The sequence below is a fragment of the Anarhichas minor genome, unplaced genomic scaffold, assembly GCF_050575085.1.
Source record: "Anarhichas minor isolate MPS153535 unplaced genomic scaffold, ASM5057508v1 ptg000027l, whole genome shotgun sequence".
Taxonomy (NCBI): domain Eukaryota; kingdom Metazoa; phylum Chordata; class Actinopteri; order Perciformes; family Anarhichadidae; genus Anarhichas; species Anarhichas minor.
Window position 1 is genome coordinate 11357003 of NW_027466473.1, and position 15209 is coordinate 11372211.

Sequence of the window (15209 nt, forward strand, 5' to 3'; positions counted from 1 at the left end):
GGTGTTTCTCAACTCCCAACTGTATGATTTCCTCCCTGTCCTGCATTCGTCCTGTTCAGAATGAGTCTCCCGCGATGTCCTTCACACTCCAGAAAAACTGGATGAGGGGAATTACTGCAGCGGACGTCTCACCTCCAGTAATCAAAGACACTGCGACCACAGAGAGGGCTTTGCTAATGTAGTGTTAACGTCTGTGGACAGGACAGCTAAAGGTCAGTCGGAGGAGTCAAACGAGGACCAGACCGCCGTAAAGCGACCGAGAGTAATGTCTGTTGATCACGACCCGAGTAATGCAGTGATGACACACAGATTAATTCAGCCAGACACGGGAGGCTCTAATGAGACGTTAAATGTTAATGTGGCTTTTCTGGCAGACCCAAGGTCAAGTTCGACCCACAGACAGACGACATACATTTATATATATATAGCACAAACCTTCGAAGAGGGGACCACGCTCTGCTGCACAAAAACCTAAAATCATTGCTGGGATGTACAGTTGAAAGGGGCAATAATCGATTGGGGATGAAGTCGTTTTCTATTGATTGTGTCTGTTCTATGTACATGTGCTGTATGTGTGCGTTTGTGTGCACATGCCTTCCCATAGAGATAAACAGGGTCAAGCTCCTCGGTTAGAGACGAAAGGTCTCTAGTGAGCTGGTAGTGTGCACAACTTAGCAGTGAGTGTCATTGTGGCCGTGTCTCAGTCTGTACAACCCCACATCAAATTAAGGTGGTTCCAAGGATCACTCGTCAAAAAAAATAAGGCCCCGAAGTCATCGGCCCTGGAATCTCAAAAGTGAATCGGAGAGCCGGAGCTTGCACACGCTTGTGATGCCTAACAAAAACCGTCAGAGGATTGCAACTGTACGGTGGCGTATTGGTTCGGATTCAACCTTGAACTGTATCTGCTGGCTACGCAAAAGACCAATCACCCTGCAGCTACGACTCTACGACCAGCAGAGAGAGACTTCAGTTAGAAATCGTCACCAAGCAGGCAGATATTCTCTTGAGGTTTCTCAACAAGAGGCCAGCTGACAAAGAAAATTGTCGTTTCACTCTCTACCGTTACTCCTCATCCCAGTGGTTTGTCTTTCTCAAGTCAGCTGAATGCTCTTTTCACTGTGCACTTCACTCCCACGACGCAGCTCTGTCCATCCTGGGCCAACCTCTGACTGTTACCGTGTCCTCTGTATATAGGAAATGCCGTTCGTGTGTTTTTAGACGTGCTCTCTCTGTAAAAGTGATCGAAGCCCCATTGGATGACGTACTGTACGTGGGACAATTTATTGCTGTATCTGTGTTTGAATGGTTGTATTTTGAAGGTGTCATCATCCAGGGATGTGCGGGAGGGTGGGTTTGATGTTTGTGATGTTTGTGTCCATCTCGAGGAGGAAGTGGGCGGGGTCGAGGGGAGATGGGAGGTCATGGGTAAACTATCACAACTGGTCTATACCAAGAGTGTCTTCATCGAGGAAGTGGACAGGACAGGGTCTGTCCTCTTCGAAACAGGAACATTTTTTTGCACCAAAGTCATCATCAAAGCGCAGCTTCTTCTTATTCAAGGCCACTACGGATGGATGATATCAGAACTCAAAAGATTTTTTGTGTTCTTTTATTTTTTAGAGACAAAGAACTTGTCTTCTTTTGCATGATTAAGTGTCGTCTTTTTATTGGCTCGTGTGCCCGGTAAAAGCATGACCATTGTGTGAACTCTCACTTACCGGTGTGTTTGGAAAACGTTAAGGAAATTTCTCCATGAGATTTTTTTTTACTTACCTCTTGACATGAACGTTCATTGACATTCATAATCAACTGTTTTACAATGTAGGGTCCCGTAACTGTTTGAAGGCTGCCTCGCATGCAGAAATGCAACTTGCAAGCAACCCATCAAACTTCAAACCCAGTTACCCAGTAACTGCACCTTTGTAAAACACCATGGATGTCAATGCCAGTTACCACCTAGCTAGCTAGACATTGCAGTCTTGTAAAATCGCTCTTTATTAAAACGTTGCTATTTTCAATACGTGTTCGAATGCTCGCTCCTTTTTCATACTATGCCAGCAGCATCACGGGAGGTTGTGATTGAAAGTCAAAGTACTGTACTATGTGTTTGGTCTGGTCAACATTGTGTGGTGTTTTTAACGTGTTTGCCCAGTCTTGTCCCCGTCTGTTGTCATCAACTGGACTTATTCTTTCCCAGTCATCCTCTCAAAGCACAGGCTGGTTTCCTGAAACCAGGCTTGGATTCACCAGAAGCTCCAACCTTATTTTTGAGACAATTTCGGCATTACCAGGCCCAGAAAGTGTACAGACTTGGACAGGAGTTTAGAGATCTATGGCATCTTTATTTTAACCTCACTGCAGAGGGCTAAAAAAAAAAAAATTTGGTTTCCCCATTTCTGTCAGCCATGTCTCTGTACACTTTATTTGTTGTACCTCAGTTTAATTATCCTTAATTTGAACCTACTAAAGTCAATAATAGTCAGTAAGAGCCACAGCATAAAAGCTATAAAGCAAAACTAAAAGTTAAATCTGGGGTTGGATTTCCTGCTTCATCAGTCGAGTCTGTCCAGGGAAGTATTTCTCTCTCTTACAGTGAAGTCTGATGAAAAGGACTGAAACAGCCCCAGTATCTACGTAAACTATCAACGCACAGAATACTTCTACCTGCACTCTAACTTTACAAAAAGGACATCGGAGGTTAGCTTCTCGTTTTATCCACGGTGGAACACTCCCAACACCATTATCAGCCGTCTGTCTACAGAATAAAGACCGTTGTGTTCACCACTGAAGCTGCTTCACAGACTAATCTGGCGGCTGGAAACCAGACTTGCGTGTTCGAGTAGAAACCGCATTCCCGTGTTTTGCCAGTGAAAAGGCGCATGACGTCTTTGCGGTTTCACGCTCGATCCTTCGTCCATTTAGGTGCATAGGCCTCCTCGCCACATTACCTCAGTATACCCTCAGCATTGTGTATACTGCATTCGCTCCACTCACCCCGTGCTCTAGTGTCCATCTGTAAACTGTTCATTGTTGTTGAGGGCATGAATCTCAGCAGTGTCCATGAAATGTCTTGTAAGCAGGGAATGAGGTTCCATACATTCAATGTCTTCTCATTTTATTTTTTTGTATTATCAACAGGTTTGGATTGTTATCAAATTATTGTTTTTTTTATTTTAAAAGCATAGGTTGATGTTTTAAGAAAATGGAATAAAACGTCATCTGATGCTGAGCTTTTAAAGTTATTTGGTGAATCCTCCACAAACACTCAGGGACCCCAAGAAGATCAGATGCCGTTATAATACAACAGCTAATGGTGACTAATAATAACAAACTTTAAAAGTAATAACACCGTAGCTGGTTCATAAGCGTCTTTAAATATTCACACAGAGAAGCCACAGTTCAATTCAAATTCATTTATTGATAATTAAACATTTCAAAGAACATAGGACAAAATGTAATTTAAAACAAAATGATATTTGTGTTCATCGTCATTCATACAAGTTGAATGTGGCATCAAAAATCGCTGTTTGGGGGGAGAAGGGGAGTCGAGCGTTGAATCAGCAACCGATCCTGAGCCAGGTTATTCAACTCTGAAATGAAGGGCCTACCGATGTGCTCTTACGCAAGGCACTTTATCCCAAAAGTGGCCCCAAGGGCACATTTACAAAAACTAACACAACCCATCCTACCTACATGTCCCACGTCCAGCTGTGGCTGTGATTGCCTGGTACTCTTGAATGACAGGCTGTTAGGTACGGGTAACTAACAACGTGCCTGCTTCAGATTTGGACTAAAAGACGATATACGTGTCTGCATCTGGTGTGTGTGAGCGGTCAGTATGTTGGGAGCAGGAATGTATGAGCAGAGTATGTTGGGGGGGGGGGGGGGTTGATTGCAGGGATACAACCAGGAAAATCAAAAACAGGAAAAAGTTGATCTCTCCTCAAAAAAAGAATGCGAGATTAATTTCCAAAAATCTGAAATCCTGGCAAATAAAACTCCCCGAAGACAGGGGAGGAATAAATGGATATAGGTGCGTGTGTGTGTGTGCGATTGTGTTTGAGAGTGTGTATGGGTGTTTTCAGGGAGGGGCAGGAGTGTGTGGTCTGAGTGTTTACCTTAGTGGGGGGACACCCCATCGTCCACAGCAGTTTCAGGCCTAACGCTGCTGTTTTCCCCATCCCACGCTACAGCTGCGTGTGCCGTACGTCCAGGGCAAGGGCTCAGTTTGGCTCCCTCCCACTCTAGCTGCAATAATCAGCAAGAGGAAGAAGGTGGCTGGAGCAGCAGCAACAACAAGGCATGCAACTAACAGTTCAAATGGAGATGGTGGAATAATGTGGAAATTTAGAGAGGCTATGTGTCACTGAAAACCTACCACAGCACTACCAACTCAGGTGGCGAATTAGACATAAGATGAGGATCTAGGGTGTGGTACAATCACGGAACGAAACTTCTACTGTCAGTCAAACAATACTGATGGAATTGGGTGTGCATTAGTATCATTTGCACGTGTCGCCTGCTTTACATGAGCAAAATGCAATGAACCCAGTTAAAACACATCTAGATATAAAGTGTGGAGATGGCGTGGTGTGAATGCAGAGGTTTGTCAAAAAGAGGCGTGTGACTCTGGAGAGATCAGAAGAGGGAAAAGGAAAGGTCAGCGGCCTTTACTAAATCCAAAACCACCCTCATATTCACCTGCAGCACTGTCACCTCGTGTCCACTCAGTCAATAACGCTACGCTATTCACATCAGCAACACGCCACTGCATTTAGAAAAAACAAAAACACACTTGCACCTGCTCTCAGCTCAAATGGTGAATCACAGATAGCTCCCATTCTTTTGGGAAGCGCACTTCAAGATCGAATGCCATGTTTTGATTTCACAGCACGTTGATCTCATATACGCTCACATGCCACGCCGGTTCAATACCATTCAGTGCACGGTGCAAGTACGACCGCATAACCATCGGGCTTCGGGGTTGCTTCACAAACGGCCTGATTCGCAATTCAACACAATATGAAATGGAAAAAAAGAAATTTGAACGACTACAGATGACTTAATGATTCTGTTCTAATGTTTTAGAGGTAAACACCGACGTGACAGGATACATTTAACTCCTGAGTTTGTGTATACCTCGAGAAAATAAAGAGAGCCCGGACTCATACTTTAATTGAATCGCTGAAAATGTTTCTGTATCCTTTTATCTGAGTCATGTTCACACCCGGCTAACACACATGAGACTATGAAACTTAACGTATGCATAATCAGACTGGTAATATCCTGTTTGACTACAAATGTACTCTGTAATAACTCTTCACACCTTGAAAACAGTTCGCCTCAGGAAAACTTTAATGCCAGCTGGCACAATGCAATCTCCAAATCACCCAGTTAATTGGGTTGCAACAGAACCTAAATGACCGTCTAACGAATTTGCAATTATCCGTCTAATACTTTGCCATATCAAAGATTTACATGACCCAAAATAGAGGACAAAAATGATACATAATCACTCCGAGTGAGAGTCCTTCAGTGAAGCCAGCCTGAAACACAACACAAAAGCCGGTCAATTAACAAACATTCTCCATCTTCACAAACAGACGGTTCTACAGTAAAGGCAACAAAAACCTGGCTGAAGCAACGCTCCGTTTCACTTCTTCTGCCGTCTCCCTTAGTCGACGTATTAACCAATCGGGCGGTTCAATGTCTGGATGAACAGACTGGCTGTTATAAAAAAGGTCAATGCAGCTGAATTCAAACAGAGGCCTGTTACATACTCCACACAGGATGTTCCTACGCCAACACTAGTGCGTGCGTTTGGATTTATATTATAAAATTGTTATCATAAGGACACGTGGACCTCTGAAAAATGAGTTTTAAAAGAATACGGCAAGCCTGATGCATCTTGTAAAGAGGCCAGAAAGGCCGATGGATAATATTCTTTTTGTTTAAATAATTGGAGTATGTTTTTATAGCTATTTAGTAATTTATCAGCGTATTACAATTGAAATGTGTGATTTGGACTGCTTATGTTCCTGCACATGTTTATGTAGAGTATATAAAAGGCCTCCATTCAGTACAAACAAAAAGCTTCTCCTACGATATCCTACCCTGGCCTCGGAGTACAACTTTGTCCCAAGAAACATTTAAGCCTCTTTGAACATCCAACCAGCTGTGCCTCACATCGTCGAACACAAACTGTGAACGCTTGACACCATCACAAAATGAACTGTCCCACTACGCCACACAGGCATCAACCGACGGGCAAGCTAGTTAGAAACTAGGCTAGGATGGAGAAAAAAAGGGGGAAATGCGTCAGACTTGAATTACATTCGAATTACAACCTTGCTCCCTCACTGGTTTACACTGTCCCTTATGTAAATACACATGCACACGCACACATCTGCAGTGTGGAAGGAGTGTGTGGGGGTGGGACTATCGATAAGGGGGTTCTGGCGTGTGGTAAGGGTAATCATGGCGCTGGGGCATGGGTTGCCCGTGTGCGGGTGTCTGCTCATACGGTGTGGATGCGGAGTAGCTTCCCGCTGCTGCGTAAGCTCCCGATGAATCATATGCTCCGGGTGCCCCATAGCCTCCAGACGCGTCATAGCTTCCTGACGAGGCCTCGTAGTTCCCAGATGTAGCATTGTAGCTCCCGGATGAGGCGTTGTAACTTCCTGCTGCGTCGTACGTTCCTGGCGGCGCGTAGGCTCCCGGCGCTGCATACGTCGGGGGCGCCGAGTATGTCCCCGGGGGCGCTGTGGTGGAGGCCTGTGCCTGTGTGGTGGCTGGTGGAGGTGGGGGAGGAGGAGGAGGATTGGTGTAGGCATACTGGAGGTACTGGTACTGCTGCTGGTACTGTTGATACTGTTGGTATTGATGCATTTGCTGGTAGTACTCTGTGTAAGACCTGCAGTTTACAACAGAAGAGGTTAAGAGAAGAAAGGAAAGAAAGAAATGTTAGCCGTAAAACCACATCTCACATGAAATAATGAACACAGGGATGTGTATTTTTTAGTTTGATGTTAATAAAGCATTCTACAATAATGTAATGATTTATTGATCAGTGCTATGTAGTGGTGTAACGGACCACTGATCCGGATTTTTTCTTTTGTGCGAACCCGATCTGTGAGCCTATCCGTGTTACAATCCCAATTGTGAGTTTTATGATCCGTTGCACCACTAGTGAGATGTAGATAAACTATTATTATACAGTATGTGCAAGTGGAAGCAGGCTTAACGTCCTTATTTTTCCATCTTTTATCAAAATGTATTGTGTGTACCTAGCAACAGGATCTGACCCTTCAGGTGTGTTGGTGGCAGCTGGGGCGTCTTCGGGTCCTCCAGGTGGCGTCGGCAGCAGGGCGCGGCGCTTCGGTCGTACCTGACCGAAGGAACCTGGAACCGGGTCAGGGAGGAGGGGGGCTCGGTTTCCTCTGATTGGACTGCGGTCTCGCTCACTGTCGGCAGACACCGCCTTTCTCCCTGCCTGCTGCTCTGCCAGAACCTTTAATTCAAAAAATATGTCAGAAAATAAACGTACAACACAAAATAAACAGAGGAGAACATTATACAGTTTTACTACCTTCTGTCCCTCCTGAAAGAACTTTGCTCTCGCTGCCTCGAAAAGCGTTGTTGGATCTGGTCCGCTTTGTGAATCTACTTCTTCAACAGTGGCAACAGCTGCAGTATTGTGATTGGCCATATCTTGATACACCTGGTCAGCAACAGTCCCATATACCTGGCTGGCTAGAGCACCGTATATCACCCCATCTGCACCTTTAGCGCTCGTAATGCCCTTCAAAGCAGCGTAGGTGGGGTCAAAGGAGGTGGTGTTGTAGAATGAGTTATGGACACTTTGTTGAACCTACAAAAGACAGATGAGAGATGCACGCATTAAAAGAAATATACTCAAACCTCATTTCTCTATAAAACACTACGGGTAAGGAAAGTGTAAGAGTCAGGTTCAAACGAGTCCAGTCACAAATGCTTGTGACCGTTCATAAACTCATGGGCTCGGGTTTCAGAGATCATAAGTTAGATGTTTTCCCGGCTAGTGGATGCCCTGCTAGAGAATTAACTGACTTGTATGGGTAGTCCAGCCGCTGCTGCTGCAGCTGCTGCTAGCACGGCTGCTTGACTCTGATGGTGCTCTAGTGATGGAGGCGGTCGCGGAAGAAGACCCTCCCTGCCACCTACAAGGCAAAGGGAGAACAACACATGATGAGAACAGGAGTTGTTTTCAGAATCTAATATGATGCAGTTAAACACAAATGGATAACTTCATCTTTACCTGTTACACCACCGTGGTTTGAATTTCCAGCCATTGCAATCTGGTTGATCAACGGTTGGGCTTTGGACAGCTCTACGGCCAACTGACGGCCCTTGTACATGGTCCCGTTGAGTGCGTCAATAGCCACCAGGGCCTCCTCCTTCCTCTCCATATGCACAAACGCATAGCCGACATTTGAGCATAATCTGGCTGTAGAGTACACAGGAAGCTCAGCGTTAACATGAGACACCGATTCAAAATAAAACACATCAATCCCATATTGTTATTGTCACTTTTTGTTTAGCACTATTTATTAAAAAATTTAACTATTAAAACTTTCTAGATGACACAAGATAATCTGAAGATTGTTGTTGCATTACAGATCAGCACTTCTACAAAATGTTTCCTCACAATAAGTATTGGTGACGGGACTTTAACTCACCTTTGACTTTGTCGCAGTCTAAAACTCTTCCAAAGGTTGAGAACAAACCGTGCAGGTCATCTGCTGAACATGTCGCGGCGAGGTTCCCCACAAACACTTTAGTGGAGTTGGGCGGGCGTGCACGGGACTCCTCGACCACCAAGGGCCGGCCTCTGTACTCTTTACCATCAAGATGTCGTATGGCCCTGTAAGAGTAGGAATGAGAAATATCTTTGCATCATCATCATCAGTTGTACTGCAAATATTTTAGCTGAGGTTAAAAATGAATAAAATAAACTAAAACCAGCCAATTAATGGTATATTTTACCATTAATACAGATCATCATTAACACATACATTTTCTTTTTTATTTAAAAACACACTGGCAGTGCAAGCAATAACTATATTTCTATTTAATGTGTTCAAAACTCACTGAATGTACTTATTAGCGGAATATAGCAAACGGAATATAGCATACTGGACTCATAATGTACCTCGCTAAGATACCTGATGAGCAATTACCTTGTGTTTAAATTTGTTGGAGTATAAACTTTCATATCCACGTTTGATTTTATCCCCAAAATAAAGCATATTTCTATAATATCAATTAATTGATCCCATCTAATAGTGGTGATGAACAGTTACTATCTAATAGTAGTGATGAACAGTTACCTGTCTGCTGCCCCCTCTCCCTTCAGGGTAACGAAGGCGTACTGTCTGAGCAAAGAGCAGGTGTTGATCTCTCCATATGGAGAAAAGAGCTTCGTTAACTCGTCGTGAGTTGCATCTAAAGGAAGGTTCCCGACAAACAACTTCACGTTCTCACCGCTCATCTCTGTATCACACAGGCATCTGGAGGAGAGAAAACATGGTGCTCTGGTTTAAATGTCTCCTTTGGATGTTGGTAACGTTACTAACTTTCGTGAATCTCAACAAAAAATTCGCGTTTTCCCGCGTGGCTAATCATAGTTAATGATATTCATCCTAAATCATACTGCTAAGTGGGTTTATAACTAAAGTCATTAACTAGTTGCATTGCCATCTGCTAAGAAGCGTATTGACGTTAGCTAGCCGGTTATTATTCGCTTAACTGAGCTAATAAAGCCGTTGACTTTCGAGGTGAAAACGGATCAAATGAAGCCTGTGTAGCTGCAAAGTTAGCTGACCTTGCTAATGCCAGACAAATGACGCATACTCGGTAACATACAACTGGTTTATGGTAAGATGCACGACCATCAGTTAGCTAAACAACTACGACACTACTGGCCATTTTGTTAAACGCAAACATTAACGATGTAGCTAACGTTAGCTAAGCTAGCTAGCTAGCGCAGTGGTTTCATCAGTGTTTGAAAGCATGTGCTTAAGCTACAGCTCCATCACTGGTGTGTAAACTATCATAGCGCACATTAACCACCGTTAATCGTGTTGTGCATCCAATTTAGTTTAAAATGGAGGGAAAGCAACATAATCATGCTAGCATAGTAACGTTTCACGGACTACTTACCCAACGCGGTCCTGGAGCTGTATTTCAGACGTCACATCCGTTTCCGGTTTCTTGACGTTCGCTGACTGGAAGCCACAGGGACGCAGTTACATCAGATTTGCACCAGATGGCTGCTTCGTATTCCTGACTGGGGCATTCTTCCTCTTTTTCAGTTGTATGGCCATGTCGAGAGTATAAAATCACCTACTCTGACGCATAAATAACACAACACATGATCTAACGTGTTGTGTTAACGTCAATGGAGTTCATTGTGGAGGAATGTGTCTACTGATATTTCTACAGTGCTTCAGAGGGCAACATTACCACACTTACATGTCATTGATTTAATAGTTTCATATCAATGGCGGGTAGTGGGGAATAAGTAACAGTCACTACTCCGATCCTTTACTTAATAATCCAATATACACTTTTCTGGAATAGGCAACAATGCATAAGTCTGTTATATAAGTACATTTTGATCATAATCTTTTAATAATGTCATGAATGCATGACTTGTATGACACTGCTACATTGCTTTTTTATTTTTTATTTTAGTAGATGTTTGAGTACGTCTTCCACCACTATAACACTATGAACATAGTTATAACGGGTTTTAACTTTTCTACGCTTCAAATATTTCTGCTTCGGACAGGCGCGTCTTTCTGTGGCCCGTGGCATAGGTGTACAGTATCACGTGTTTGTTTCCAGGTGAGGGAGAGGAGGAGGAGCCAAAGAAGAGAGACGTCTCCGGATCTAAGACCACACGCCATGACAGGCCAAAGTGGAAGGGAAGCAAAGTTTTCATCCTCGTGAATTTGATGGAAAACATAGCAGCGTGTCAACATAAAGTGGATCCGGAGGGGATCAAAAGAAGCATCGGGACAACGAGGTAAACAACGAGCCTGGTAATGTTGAAGTTGGAATCCCACAGTAGCTACACACAAGTGGTGTAAATGAAGCCTACGACAGGAAGACTCGTAGTTTGAAGAGGAAATGTGAGAGTTTTACAGGAATGCGCGCTGCGGATCCAGACAGATGTTGACATGTAGGCTGCGGTGAGACTTAATAGGGCGACAGACCTATATGTTCAGAAAAATAGCCATAACCAACAATATCATTGCTATTGATTTTACATCGCCGTCTCTGCGCGTGTGTGTGTGTCGTGCTTCTGTGTCTGTATTTTTAAATATGTGTTTCTCTTCCAATTTCATTTAAACTCTGTCTGAGCTGCTGCACTTTACCAAGTCTGGACTTGCTGTCCCAATCCAGGCGGATTTATTACGCAGTCGTGTGTGTGTGTGTGTGTGTGTGTGTGTGTGTGTGTGTGTGTGTGTGTGTGTGTGTGTGTGAGGGTGTGTGAAGGCATCCTTCCCATCTTCCTGTTGTTAATGTGAGCCACAAGGAGAGATAATAACCACCTGTAGCCTGCACACACTATGGGAGTGCGTGGTCAGTGGCAGGACAGCTAATAATAATACTTTTTGTTGTGTGTGTAGATGGCACAAGAAGAACCGCTGTATGATTTCCCGGAGCCCACCCAGTCGTCAGAGCGGAAGTTGTTGGGGCATCAGAGGGGACGGGGCTCTCTGAGAAGCATCAGCGTGCTGGACCGTCTCCTGCTCACAGTTCCAGTCTGGCTCCAGCTGTCCATCAACCCTGCCACCGCACTGCACATACTGCAGAGGGAGCCTCCTGGGGTAAGAGCCGCATGCACTTTATCTAAATAAAATCAGGAGCACAACCATATGTCCACATACGTTTAGGCCATACCTCTCTTGCCTTCTCTGTCCATGTCCTACACACTCACACATGCACTCAGTAATCACTTGTCTCCTCCCGCAGACCTTCCTGGTGCGCAGGTCTCGCACATCCCGGAAAAATGTGCTGTGTGTCCGCTTGGCGGATGACAGCGTGCCATCCTTTGTTCAGCAATTTGGCATCAGGGAGGAACAATCCAGTAAGAGTATGTGACAACTTTAAAAAAAAGGATATTTATTGTGTCTGACCCATCAAGACTGAATCTGCCTTCTTTGGTAAACAAATATGTAGTAATGCCCGTGTGCTCACATCATCAAGATTTCGTCCAATTGCACTAGTGTCAAATACTTAAATTGAATTGCATGAAATAAGAGACTACTTTGATTTGGTCACCAAAGCAATACAAAGATATTAATGCGAACAGATTTCCACAAAACTGAAAACAGAGCATTTACATTTTCGACTGTGCTTATTTCAGTTCATGTCTGCTTTTACAGTATTGCCAACCATTTTATGAAGTAACAGATACATCATGAAGTAAGCTATTCCTGGTTTCCCTGCAACTTCCCGGAATGCAGGAAATCAAATAAAAAAACGTATGCACGCTTCGTATAATGGCAAAACTACGGGTATCATCTTTTACTCAGCTTTGCTCCAGTGTTACATAGTCATACATCTCCCCCTCCCAAAATCTCTGCATCTTTGAATTTTCCTCACCCCCAGCTCTGTGTCTGGAGTCTTCAGCCATCAGTTTTCCAGATGTCCCAAGACTAGTTTCCTTCTACTGTGTCAGCAGGTACCATCTTGCCTTCCTTATTATCATTGTCCTCAGCTGTTCACCATTTGTGTCTTTTCTTTTTCGTTACCTTCACTTCCTATACAATATGTTCACAGCAGTTTTTCCCCCTTTTTCTACATTTGTCACTGTCAATATTTATTGATCTGCAAGAGCAAATGCTGGTGTTAATATTGTATATTTTCTGTGTATCAGAGATGTATTACGCTTCCCTTTGGAGCTTCCTGAAGCCATTGCAAAGGCGACATCCCACAAAGAGCTCGAGTCCATCTCACATATGGGAATAGGTTGGTGAACACAACTCCTTGTTTGCACGCATACTACATTCATTATTATTACCTCCCAGCTGCTGGGTAATAACCATATGACATATACATACTTTTGTTAAATGAAGGACGAATGAGTAGAAAGACTAAAGTTTCACTATAATGAAAACATCATATTTTACAGAATTCTGGAATTCCCACCTAAACGTCCGTGGGCCTCGGGAGGCACCTAAGCCCCAGAAAGACAAGAAGAAGAAGCCAGACACAGCGACCTCAGTCCCGCCCGCTGCTGCCCCACAGACGAGCTCTGCAGCTCAGCCGGATTCAGCTCTCCAGCCCGACTCAGACAACCAGCTCAGGACGGTAACTACTTCTGACACGGACAAAAAACAAGCAGGTTCAAATCCCACCCTGTTCCACGAGTTCTGTCCAATCACGACGCGCAGCCCCCGAGAGCTGGACTGTGGCTACGGCCAGGGCGCTCTCTGTTTCGTCAACCCCCTTTTCCTGCATTCCCATAATCCTTTGTCCAGACGCCGCATGTTCAGCCGCAGCCGCAAGGTTCGGATTTCCACAGAGTCTTCGAGCCTGCTGTCGCCCCCACTCGCTCCTCCGCCTCCACCGCCGCTAATGCCCAAAACCAAAGGAAAATGTAATGCCCGGAAACGGGGACAAGGAACCGCCCAACCAAGTCAAGGTCTGTTACAAGGTGAGAGCCCAAGTGAAGTCGCTCAGATTGATTTCACCTGGCCCCTGCCTCTGACACAGATGCAGAACACCTCCAGTGAGGCCCAAGTTCAGCTTCCATCAGCAACTCCTCACTTTCAGCCTGAGATGCAGGAGCGGGGCCAAAGTGAAGCTGGAGTCACCGGTGAAGAGGCTACAGCTCAGCTATCAGCAGTAATGGAGAATCTTCCACACGAATCAGACTACATGCAGCCCTCTCCAATGATCGGTTTCTCCAGTTCGTCCTCACTCCCTCCTTACCTCTTCCCATATGGTTCTCCCAAGGCGCCTCCCCTTTTCCCCAAAGAATCTCCATCCCTCTCTCCTTTTGACTCTCCCTGGGCTTCTTCATCTCTCTCCAAGGCTGCCATTTCCCTCTCTCCATACGACTCACCCATCGCTTCACCTTCCCTTTCACCTTCCCAGTCCCCGTCTTCTTCTCCTTCTCCTAAGGCCCCCTTCTGTCTCTCTCCCTTCATCTCTCCGTCCTTCCTTCAGCTGGCAGAGCAGGCCTATCACACACCTTCTACTCTTTCAAGACCAGATCAGCAAAGATCAGAGAGAGAGGTGGAGGAGGAGGAGGAGGGAGCAGGTGGGGGTGAAATGAAGGATGAAGATGACACAAAAGAGGACAGGGGTCTGGTTTTACAGATGAATGCTGCTTCTCTAAATGACACAGACAGCTGCAGTTTCTTCAGTAGTCTTGAGGGAGCAGCAGAGACTCCACCTCACTCCCCCCACATACAGGACGATGCTCCAAGCCTCTAGCGCACAAACATTTTAGACTAACTGATTTACATTATTATAAAGCACCGTGTAGAATTACTAAATGTGAACGTGGTGACAGCATCTCAGGGTCTCACCCTGAGATAATCTTCAGAATATAGCAAACCTTTGAATTAAATAGGTTTTTCAAAACCAAAAATTGTACACATGATACTGGTTGTTTTTAATGTTTTAACTGCAAACTATGTGCACTTTTTTGCTCTATTGCCAAACATTTCCTTAAGCATACCAACACATTTTTGACTGTTTTGCGAACTGACAGCAATTTATTTCCTTCGATATCAGTATTTTCTAAAAATTGAATTAAGAACTTTCATACTCTAAACTTTCATGAGTGAGGAAGTCCATCACAACTACCCTGTACATGCCTTTATTTTGCTAAATTTACATCAGACGTGGCCATTAGGTTTTTTTTGAATGAGTCTATCAGACCGGAACGCCTCGAGGGAATTTATTCAAATTCGTCACTAAAGACGACTTTGACTCAAGGATGAACCGATTAGACGTTGGTGGTCGAAGGTCACCGTTGCCTCACAAAACACATTTTTGGCCATAACTTAAGAATTAATATGCTATTCATGACAATTTCACACAATTGTCTGAAAGGATAAAATTATGAAGTAATTACATTTTGGACATACATGGATGTAAATGGCAGCTTGAATGGTTGGAGGTTTACAACCAAAAAGCAGTAA

General features: G+C 44.4%; 2 protein-coding genes across 4 annotated transcripts; one reads left to right on the forward strand and one right to left on the reverse strand.

Moving 5' to 3' along the window:
• Window positions 1–3401: 3401 nt before the first annotated feature.
• rbm14a (RNA binding motif protein 14a) lies at window positions 3402–10246 on the reverse strand. 3 transcript variants are annotated; one of them, XM_076102736.1, is made up of 9 exons: window positions 10204–10246; window positions 9372–9551; window positions 8721–8905; window positions 8300–8488; window positions 8092–8201; window positions 7592–7873; window positions 7290–7513; window positions 6527–6916; window positions 3402–4251 (listed from the first exon to the last, which is right to left on the reverse strand). In XM_076102736.1, the coding sequence occupies exons 2-9, from the start codon at window positions 9530–9532 to the stop codon at window positions 4248–4250; spliced, it is 1545 nt and encodes a 514-aa protein (XP_075958851.1). In that variant the 5' UTR covers window positions 9533–9551; window positions 10204–10246; the 3' UTR covers window positions 3402–4247. The 3 variants fall into 3 exon arrangements, with proteins under 3 accessions (XP_075958851.1, XP_075958850.1, XP_075958849.1); XM_076102735.1 differs by having other exon boundaries at window positions 3402–6916; window positions 7308–7513; XM_076102734.1 differs by having other exon boundaries at window positions 3402–6916.
• Window positions 9385–14665, forward strand: LOC142960736 (uncharacterized). The gene is made up of 7 exons (XM_076102733.1): window positions 9385–9599; window positions 10891–11071; window positions 11679–11879; window positions 12025–12145; window positions 12664–12736; window positions 12932–13023; window positions 13187–14665. The coding sequence occupies exons 3-7, from the start codon at window positions 11679–11681 to the stop codon at window positions 14494–14496; spliced, it is 1797 nt and encodes a 598-aa protein (XP_075958848.1). The 5' UTR covers window positions 9385–9599; window positions 10891–11071; the 3' UTR covers window positions 14497–14665.
• The last annotated feature ends 544 nt before the right edge of the window (window positions 14666–15209 follow it).

Bases quoted from the DNA above. Each gene is read 5' to 3' on its own strand.
- LOC142960736 (XM_076102733.1), top strand. From the start codon at position 11,679: ATGGCACAAGAAGAACCGCTGTATGATTTCCCGGAGCCCACCCAGTCG. The intron at 11,880-12,024 runs GTAAGAGCCGCA...CTCCTCCCGCAG, and splicing joins TGCAGAGGGAGCCTCCTGGG to ACCTTCCTGGTGCGCAGGTC. The intron at 13,024-13,186 runs GTTGGTGAACAC...CATATTTTACAG, and splicing joins CATCTCACATATGGGAATAG to AATTCTGGAATTCCCACCTA.
- rbm14a (XM_076102734.1), bottom strand. From the start codon at position 9,532: ATGAGCGGTGAGAACGTGAAGTTGTTTGTCGGGAACCTTCCTTTAGAT. The intron at 8,906-9,371 runs GTAACTGTTCAT...CTACTCTTACAG, and splicing joins GGAGAGGGGGCAGCAGACAG to GGCCATACGACATCTTGATG. The intron at 6,917-7,289 runs GTACACACAATA...TGTAAACTGCAG, and splicing joins GGGTCAGATCCTGTTGCTAG to GTCTTACACAGAGTACTACC.